Raw genomic sequence first — 10,831 nt, forward strand, 5'->3', positions numbered from 1 at the left:
TTGGCTTGTGTGGAAGTTATAAAGAAAAAGGAACATGAAATCTACAAGAAACGCATCAAGAGAAAGTTCAAGCCATTGAAAAAAAATCCTCAAAACCTTCCTCTTCAAAGCCTTCTTTGAAAGAAAATGATCCAACCAGGAGGAGTCGCACTTCTAGTTACTTCTCGTCTGGTTCCCGATGGAAAGATGATTATAGGGACAAATGCTTCCACTGTGATTTCTATGGTCATCTTGCTAACGATAAATCCTGTCCTGCTCTTACATCAAAATGTCACAACTGCGGTAAAACTGGTCACATCTCCAAAGCATGTAGAGCCAGGAGGCCGAAGTCAAGCAAACGTGTCAAAGAAATATTTTTGGGAGATGATGACTCTAAATACGAACAAGAAAGTCTACATCGTGGAGAAATTATTTCCTCATGTGCCTCTAACAAGTGTAAAGGGCCCCTTGACTCGGTCCTTGTAAATGATTGTAACATTAAGGTGTTATTTGATTCAGGTGCCAAGATTTCTCTTATTCCAAAGGATTTCTTTGATTGAATACTCCAAGGTAACGTGAAAGTGTACAAACCTGATATCAAACCTTTGGCTTATGGGGGCCAACCCATAAAGCTCTTCCGCTATTTTCTTGGTAACATAGAATACAAACAGAGGCTAACAGCTGGAAAAATTTACATATCCTGTAGAGGAGACAGCATTATCAGCTGGTTCCACCAGGCTGATCTTGGTGTCTCTTTAGTTCCAGGAGCTGATCCTTGCATTATACTGAGAGACCTACCACAATTTTCTTCTGCTAAAAGTGTAGATTTGTGTGTAGAAGAGGTTGATTGTAAAAATAACTTTAGATCAAAGTTACAAACTGAATTCAAAGAAGTTTTCAATGAGAAGTTAGGTTGTATTTCTGAGTATGTTCATAAGATTGTTTTGAAACCTGATTCTATTCCTGTTACATGCAAGGTGAGGAATGTTCCTCTTGCAACGAAAGAGTCTATGCGCAAAGAACTTGAGAAATTACAATAAGATGGTATTATTGTTGAGACTGAGGCAAGCCAATGGTTGGTCCCAGTGTTTCTTGTGCGCAAGGCCTCAGGTGAGGTAAGATTATGTGTGGACTTGCACACGCTGAACCGTGCAGTGATTGCGGACATATATCCGCTACCTAACATCTCCGAAATGCTTACCCAATTAAAGAATTCTTGCATCTTCTCTACCATAGACTTACGTGCTGCATACCACCAGGTAAAAATAGACAATGACTCCATGGATCTGACTGCCTTCATAACCCCGTTTGGGACTTTCAAATTCACTTGTCTTCCATTTGGCCTAGTCTCCGCCGCCTCTGATTTTCAGAGAGTTGTGGAAGACATGTTGAAGGGTATAGACGGATTCATGGTTCTTCACAAACTGAGCATGATTCAAGGTTAAGGTGTGGTTTTGAACAGTTGAGCAAGAGAGGCTTAACTCTTCGCAAAAACAAATGTAAATTCAACCTCAACGAAATAGACTATCTTGGACACCGCTTAACGGTTGATGGTGTCAGACCCAAGAAAAGTTTAGTTAAGGCCATTGATGATTTACCTGTTCCACAGTCACGTGAGGAACTTGTAACATTTTTGGGTATGGCTGAATATTATACCAAGTTTGTTCCACACTTTGCTAGCCGTACTCATGCCCTCAGGTCCCTCCTTAAAAAAGGTGTCAAGTTCTCTTGGACACCTCAGTGTCAATTAGAATTTGAAGAAGTCAAGGAAGCTCTCAAGTCAGCTCCTTCATTACAAAGCTTTGACTCTTCTCTAGACTTTATCCTGGTCACGGACGCAAGCTCTAAAGGTTTGGGAGCTGTCCTTAAACAATCCAAGAATGGAAAGGAAGAAACCAGTATGTTTCTTTCCAGAGCTCTTGTGGGTTCAGAATTACAATATTCTGTAATTGAAAAAGAAGCTCTCTGCATTTATTGGGCCATCAAGAAGCTCAAGAAATGTTTGTAGTGCATTCTGATCATAAACCACTTGAGGACTTGTTTGGCAAGAAAAATCTTAATGCAATTTCTTCCAGGATCTGTAAGTGGATTATTGCCTTACAAGATTTTGATTTTCTTGTCAAATATATCCCTGGTGTTGACAACAAAGTTGCTGATTGTCTATCACGATTAATTAATGTTGGTGTTAATGTTCTTGACTCTGAAGACTCGTAGGAAATAGATAATTTTAAAGTGTGTGAAATTGTGGAGGGAGTTGTGTCTGAAGTTCAATGGCGAGAATCCTTAAAGAATGACAATGTTCTACTAGAAGTATGTAAATTTGTGTCTGGGGGATGGACGGGTATTAGGTTCTTATCAGATGAAGCAAAGTAATGTTGGAATGTCAGACATGAACTCTCTCTACACAAGGATCTGTTGTGGAGAGGTTCACATCTAGTTCCACCTTTTTCACTTCAAGAGAAGATTATTCGCCTTGCACATGATGGTCATCAGGGTATATCGAAAACAAAGGAGAGAGTTTGCTTACACTTCTGGTGGCCAGGGATTGATATTTCAGTTGAACGGTTAGTTAGAGACTGCTCTGAATGTAGAATGTCTGACAAAGTGTGCAAGACTAGGACTCAACCAATGGTTATTCGTAATCCTCCCACTAGGTGTTGGCAAGATGTTGCACTTGATCTCTTAGGACCTATTTATTCCAAGTCTAGTCAGTTTTACGTCCTTGATGTTATTGATATGTACTCAAGCTGGCCAGAGGTCAAGGTCACTCAGAGTATTGAAGCTTGTGACATAATAACATTCTTAGAGAACATTTTTTACAGAGAAGGTCTTCCTGAGACTTTGTTGAGTGACAATGGGTTGCAGCTGGTCTCAAAAGAGTTGGAAGGTTTTCTATGTAGGAGAGGTATTATTCATAGAAAATGCTCTCTTTACCATCCCGAATGCAACGGTATGGTTGAGAGATTCAACCTGTTCTAAAAGAATCAATTCAGTCAGCCAAAGAATAAGGGCGCGACTGGAGAAATGCAATGTTAGAAAAAGTTATGGCCTATCGCTTAACCCTTCATTCCACTACGAAAAAAGTTCCATTTGGGTTATTTCGTGGATGTACACCTAACACTCATTTGTTCTAATCCTGGATGAGAGGGTATGGAGCTGATATGAGTTTTCCTGAGGATCCTCAATGGAGGCTTCGCCAAGATATCAAGTCCAAAAATATGAAGGCAACCTTTGCTCATACATTAGTTAACGTAGGAGATTGGGTTAGAGTTCGGTCTCCGCAAAAATCTGGAGGTAAAAAATTCTCTATTCCGCGTAAGCATGTCAAGTTATTTCTAAATGCTGTAAAACTAGATGATGGTCACATTTGGAATCTCAACAAAATTGCTCCTGTACGTTGTTTTCCTTCCTCTTATTCTCATACTCTACAATCTTCTTCTTCACAACATATATCTCCTCTGCGTAGGAGTTCTCGCACCTGTTTGTATAAAGTTGCATGATTATGTCTGTAACTAAATTTTGCTATAAGCAATTCTTTTGTTTCTGTTTGGGGAAAAGTGTGTCATATTCCTTTAATGTTGTGTGTTTATATTTAGTTAGCCAGTCTAGAATTTAGAATGTGTTGATGCTGAGTTACAAGATTCTCCAGTGAGCAGTTGCTGCTGGATCACCTGTGCCTGGTACGTTTATTATATTGTTCCTAAAATCAAGAAGATTTATTTACAACAACTTTAACCCTGACCTCTCACTTCATTACAATAATAAAACCAGTTAATTATCATTTTATCTTTCATGCTGAGCCAGTTGCTAGCCAAAAGGCCGGGCCATCCTGATGGAGCGTCACGGAGGGGGTTGTGCGTTTCGGTTCTGCCAGCCGTCTATGGCGGCCAAACTGACATGCGCACTTACATTTCTCCACCCAACTGTACTGCACAGCCAGGTGGAGAAAAAGCACAGTCTCCCAGGGCCTGAGCAAGCATTGGTGCAGGCCACTAAGTCCAATCATGGTGCTGCACCATGATTGACCCCTAGGAGCCTGTGCAGTGTGGTGAGCGCCAGGAGAGGAGCCCCGGGGCAGAGAACACAGCGGCAGGTAATGGGTTTTAACTTATTTCCCCCGCGACCCCCGGTTCCCCAAGCATTCGCGTAGCCCCACCGCTTTGAGGTTAGAGCAGCTATCACTGTTGGCAGGTCATATCTCTCGCCATTTTACTGGGTGAAAGGACCTCGTAAATACTGGGACATGCCGATTTTGGTACAGAATGCAAAAATTATAATATGTGCTCTTTATCACACTAGTGAAATTCCAATCTCCTGGGTGTCTATATTTAAACAAATAGCACCTGTTCTACAAGGCACTTGAGGTCTAAAACTATTAAATATTCCAAAATATGTTCAAGGCATATGAATAGAAAATACGTGAGTAGTATAAGGTCTTTGGGGCTGTCATTCACATAGTATAAACATGCGCCTATGCAATTAATGCTTGCATTTGTCTATTTAAGGTAGGAGCTGCTGCGCTTCACCTTCCCAGATTCTCTGTGTTTGTTTTGCGTTTGGCTCCATTTGATATATACAGGAATGTGTCTATCCTTTCACTGAGCCTAGGCACCATCTCAAAGGTAATATACAAATTATGGCCTCTCCCTCAAGACACTGTTTCCCTCTCTATTCAAAAACAGAAGATGTAAAGATGTGTGCCAAGTTTCACTACCAAGCGCCTTATACTTTTAGGCTATTCATTTCTGTCCCAGTGTCAATCATTATCAATGTACATCCAAGGTAGAAATAAAATGTCAAGATACCATCAGCCAACCACTGAAAAAATGTGGAGAAAGAGAGTGAGCCCCTCACGGTAGAACCGCCAATGGGGTTTCTGGTTAACAGTTGCCAGTGTACCCACTTATCATCATAGGTGGCTCACTCTCGTTATAGTGGAAAGAAAAGACAGAAACAAGAAGACAAAACACCATATAACAGTGGTTTTTCTTCACATCAACCAGATAGGGTACTGGTTATTCGTGTAATAGCAGGCCACGTAGAACAGCACTCACTATTATGTGTACACATACACCAAAAAAAAACAGTGAGAAAAGAAAAGTGATTCTCACCAATTAACATTGAAGAGCTAACTGGCCACTCCTAATTTTATTCTGGGCTGCGAGCTCTCCAAATTAAAACCGATTCACACTGAACCGCATCTAGTGTCATTCATTGTCGCCAACATGTTTCGTTGCTCTATTTTGTGCAACTTCTTCAGGGCCAACAGGGGTTATCCACTCTTATTTCCACTTATTTGTTAATCACACCTGTGATGGTAAAAATGACAAAAATACATATACTGATGAGCCAATTGCTCTAGACCCTCATGTGCCAACAGGCTGGATCAGGTACCGTAAAAGTGTTGTGGCACTTAGATCATTTAAAACATAATCACCTGGAGGTAGCGTCGTTACTGCATACCTGCTAACCTTCCTAAGTGCCACAACACTTTTACGGTACCTGATCCAGCCTGTTGGCACACGAGGGTCTAGAGCAATTGGCTCATCAGTATATGTATTTTTGTCATTTTTACCATCACAGGTGTGATTAACAAATACGTGGAAATAAGAGCGGATAACCCCTGTTGGCCCTGAAGAAGTTGCACAAAATAGAGCAACGAAACATGTTGGCGACAATGAATGACACTAGATGCGGTTCAGTGTGAATCGGTTTTAATTTGGAGAGCTCGCAGCCCAGAATAAAATTAGGAGTGGCCAGTTAGCTCTTCAATTTTAATTGGTGAGAATCCCTTTTCTTTTCTCACTGGGGTTTTTTGTGGTGTATGTGTACACATAATAGTGAGTGCTGTTCTACGTGGCCTGCTATTACACGAATTACCAGTACCCTATCTGGTTGATGTGAAGAAAAAGCACTGTTGTATGGTGTTTTGTCTTTTTCTTGTTTCTGTCTTTTCTTTCCACTATAACGAGAGTGAGCCACCTATGATGATAAGTGGGTACACTGGCAACTGTTAACCAGAAATCCCATTGGCAGTTCTACCGTGAGGGGCTCACTCTCTTTCTCCACATTTTTTGCAGTGGTTGGCTGATGGTATCTTGACATTTTATTTCTACCTTGGATGTACATTGATAATGATTGACACTGGGACAGAAATGTATAGCCTAAAAGTGTAAGGCGCTTGGTAGTGAAAATTTGCACACACCTTTACATCTTCTGTTTTTGAATAGAGAGGGAAACAGTGTCTTGAGGGAGAGGCCATAATTTGTATATTGCAGTTTGAGTGGGGGGCGGCCTGTTCCCTTCCTTCCCCCTGAGACTCAAAGTATTTTGACACCATCTCAAAGGTAACCATTTTGTAGAAAAAAGTGAAAGAACCTTCCTACTGATCTTATTATTACTAAAATGATGACAGTTTTGATCCAATGTCCAATTTGGTCCTTTTTATGTTATTATAAATACTAATTTCCTTGTAAAACTACAGGTTATGGGATAGGCTGCTGAAACAACGTTTTCACAGTATGCCACAATTCTTTTTTACCTTGTGTGCGAACTCTATTGTAAATATTTTGCTTGATTAAAACGATAATGCTGTTGTTTTTTAACTTCCAAGGAATTGCATTGGACAGACCTTTGCCATGAGCGAGATGAAAGTAGCTCTTGCCTTGACGCTGCTCCGGTTTGAAATTCTGCCTGATGAATCCAAGCCTCCCATTTTGGTACCTCAAATAGTCCTCCGGTCTAAGAATGGAATCCATGTTTTCTTGAAGAAAATTGACTGAAGTTGTGGGTACCAACCATCAGCACTGTTGCCTCTTCAATTGCTTGAAAGTCTTTTGATCAATGTAATTTAATACAATGTGAGCTTGTTTATTCATCATATGTGGTTTCGCAACATTTTTCACACCACTGATGCACAGACATACACAGACATACACGCGCGCACACACACACACACAGCCCTACTCCATGTTGGAACAGTATGTTCATTCTTCTGCTTCGCTGATTGTATGATATGACGATATGAGCAGGAGACTATTTGCAACTTTGAAATCAGGCATTTTCTTATAAAAGCCCTTGCCATATAATATGGAGAGTTAACGCATTGCTTTGGAGGTTTCTCAAGGCTTGTTTGGCCTCACACAGGCATGCAAATAATGAAATGCTCCTCTAGGAAGTTCAGTCAGAAAAAAACTTTGTACAGGCCCCATTTAACCCATATACATCAGGTGCTCACCCAGGCACTGTTTCCAACTCGCTACAGGTGCCCAACCACCACAGCACAGGCAGTGGCGGCTGGTGACATTTGAAAGTTGTAGGGCGTAAAAGTTTGGGATGAGTGCACTGTGGTGAGAGAGTGTAGCGAGCGATCCTGCCCATTATATTGAGATTCAGGGAGGTTCTCCACTGGGGAAAATGTTTAAAATGTAGTGGACAAATGGCACATTTTCAGGCATATTTGAGAAAGCAAGAAGGTTTATAAAGCAATTGTGTAAATGTAGAATTAAATTGTTGAAACACAAAAAGGATCCATATCTTACTGAATAAAACTATGTAATGAATGCTTGTTCTTAAGAAAGAGGTCACAGTTTTTCCAGGCGGGCTGTGAAAACACAACGAAGTACAGTGCAGCTAAATAATTTTGATGAAAATTGTGTTTCGCATTTCAAATAAAAAATGCTCTCTATGTGACCCTGCGGGACTCACAGGGCGATATTAGGCCTACTGCCTAAAAATTCAGTTTGAATGAAGAGACCAGAATTCTAATTACAGCTTTCCCACATGACGGAACTGTGTGATCCTGGGCTAATACCAAAAGTCCCCCATTCATCTTTTTCTTGTCTGCTCCCAGAACTATTCTTAACTAAACAAGATTTTCAAATGATATCAGGAAACATATCCTGGCCCAAAATAAAGGCCTGAATGCTAATTGCAAACAGTATAGCCATAAACGTATGGGTTTTGATCCTGAATTCTCTACTTTGAACAGGTGATCAGGTGCAAGTCATCTCTCCGAACCCTCCTTGTTTTTGCAGTTTTTTTTGCGCATAAAGCCATGTTTAAGAGGCAGCTAAAAACGAGCCACTCTGAAAGCACAACTAGGCGGTGCAGTTCACTGCTAGGAGCTGTGCAGGCATCATCCTGCATAAAAAGCACTACATTTTACAGATAACACATTTTGTTGTATATCCATAGCCTGAAAAGAAATCTGCATAAAACCACAATAGGGGGAAAATGCATATACCAATCCCCTATTTCAAAGCCATATTACCTTACCTTTGATGTAAATTGGAAGAGTGAGGCCTCTGGCTGGTGAAGCTGTCAGCCTGTGAGCAGCAGCAGGAAGTTTGGTTCTATAAGATGCTTTCGACAGTGCTAAGCAGCCCTTGGGTGACTCAAGCTCCTAGTGTGTCACTTGCTTCGATGTAGGGAAGTGCACGCTCATGAGCGCAGCAAGGCCCATAAAGTGCGCCTGGCACCGGAAGGGAAAAGCACTCACAACACAACCAGGGCCCCCTAATGCAGAGCTCCAAGAGGAGTAGGAACTAGGGGGCATATTATCAAGGAGGGCGATAAGAGATTATCGCCGCTTTAGCGGCTGTTTCCGGCTGTTTTCGGCTGCTAAGCGGCGATAATTCCATCGCCCTATTAGCAAGCTGTCACTAATAGCAGTTAGCGACAGCTTGTAGGCGATAGCGAGCGGTTAAGGGCCCGCTTTTCATGTCAGCGATATTTATCGCTAATGACATGCAAAGTGGGCGTACCCAACCTGTTAGCAACTGAAAGCAGTCGCTAACATCGCTTTCGCCTATTATCAAGGCAGGCGTAGCGATGGAAATATTGACGCTAAGCGTGAATATCTCCAAAAGCTAACACCTGCTCAGACCAGTTCTTAGCCATTATATCCAATGGGAGTTGGATATTATGGCTAAGACCCTATTGGTATTAATGCGTGAATATCGCTGTATTCTCAGCGATATTCACGCATTTCGCCGCTGTCGCCGGATATTTTATCGCTTTAGAGATAAACGTTGCTAATAGCATCTTATCTCTGCGATAATATCCGGCGATGCTTGGCGATAAAAAAAACTCGCTAAGCCCATTTAGCGATAAATATCGCTAGTTGTTGGTAATATGCCCCCTGTTGAGTTGGGTTTCAGTGTCGCCGAGATCACAGCTGATACACTACTGCAGGTGTAAGGCAAGGCACACAGATACGTTCCAGTGCACAGATACCGCGAAGCAAGCGGGGGAGCTAGTGGAACAATGTAGTGCACCAAAAAGAAATAATAAAACATTAAGTGTTGAGCCCTGTATGTGCATTATCACCGGGCTCTCGGTTGGAACAATATATGACAGTGGCTCTGAGAACAAGCAGTGGCATAGCTAATAGGTCTCGGTTTTGGGACCTTACAAGTATTTAGGTATGCAGCACAATAGCCTTGGTGCAACAACATCAACTGTTGCAAGGCTAAACACTTATAAGGTCTCAAAGGCGAGACTTATTGGCTATGCCAATGCTTGGTGCCAACCCGGGACCAACTCTCCTGACCAGGTGAATGACAAATATTCCACAGAATCTCTACAGGACATATTCACTTTCAAGACGGTTATGCAAAGAAATTTGTCAACATAGGGAAAAATATATGCCAAAGACCACACCATTTAATAAAATTGAGAAGCTGTGACCAGAAATCAAAACATCTGCTTCTTTCACCGCAGTGTAACCACTAGCTCACATCTCCTGTCATTCGTGGTATCCTCGGACCAGTTTTACTAGGAAGTGTCGGACCATTGAGAAACATACTCCTTTGGGCTATTTGTACACATAATCCTACATATCTCCAAGTGCCGCTGACTCCCGACAGCATTCCCCTCAGAGACTCCTGCTCGTCAGAGGGGGATCTAGCCCAGGAAGCTTAGCAGGCTCATAAAAGTGTTGTCGGGCCGGAGGAACACATAGCATATTTAATCATCCAAAACATAAGAGCCAAGACTGACTACAAAGTCAAACATCCTGAGGGGGGCGGGGGGAGGCTAGCTTCAGAACACTCCCTGCTGACTTTGGCAGTTTTAGAGCTAGCACCTAGAGGTGTATAGACTCCGGATGCTGAGACACACGGTCCCTTGAGAAATGGCTGCTTTTTAAACCTCAAAATTAAACGGAATTACGTTAAAGACCAGTGATCGAGATATTGTAACATATATTACCACAAAAAACATGACCACAAAATAAAATCTGAAAGAAGGGCTCAAATATATATTAGTTGACCACTCATTCCAATAATCAGTGTAACCAGAACACATTAAGTTTTAAACCGTGTGGAATTATTGGTTTTACTTCTCCAGCTCGCTATATATTTACCCTAACATTCTGATCACTATCATGATGGGCAAGTAGTGGGCCACTGAAAATTATATATTCCTGTTTAATGTGTCGGCAGCACAGCACTAAATATGAGAAATGTGATTACCACACAATATACAGAATATGCACATTCCATGAAGCAGCAACACATGCTTTTATGTAGTGCTGCATAGATATGTTAGCTTCGTGGCACTGTGGGAACAGTCACGCTGGTGATTGTTTTCCCAGTCTGGAAGGATGAGAGGCTAACTTCACCAGCCAGGTTTGCAACATGTGACACACAATTTCAGACTACTATATGTATATCTGCAGAAAAGTAACCCACTGGCCTGTTGTGTATACTTGTTTGGTTCAATATTTTAAGATTTTGTGTGAGAGCAATAAAAGAGAAGAGAGAGGCGCCCTGTTGTGAAAAGTAAACTCTAGGTTAGGTGAAGAGAGTGTTCATACACTTATGTTTGTAACTTTATAATCCGGGTCTTT

General features: G+C 41.6%; 1 protein-coding gene across 1 annotated transcript in view; it reads left to right on the forward strand.

The window, feature by feature from the left end:
* The window catches only part of LOC144799978 (cytochrome P450 4B1-like), a 549,397-nt gene extending 541,898 nt beyond the window's left edge, over nucleotides 1-7,499 (forward strand). Inside the window, exon 12 of the mRNA XM_078671637.1 lies at nucleotides 6,593-7,499. Coding sequence (XP_078527763.1) covers nucleotides 6,593-6,761 — 169 coding nt within the window. The 3' untranslated portion in view covers nucleotides 6,762-7,499. The remainder of the gene's footprint in view (nucleotides 1-6,592) is intronic.
* The last annotated feature ends 3,332 nt before the right edge of the window (nucleotides 7,500-10,831 follow it).

The sequence above is a fragment of the Lissotriton helveticus genome, chromosome 1_2, assembly GCF_964261635.1.
Source record: "Lissotriton helveticus chromosome 1_2, aLisHel1.1, whole genome shotgun sequence".
In the NCBI taxonomy this organism is placed as follows: domain Eukaryota; kingdom Metazoa; phylum Chordata; class Amphibia; order Caudata; family Salamandridae; genus Lissotriton; species Lissotriton helveticus.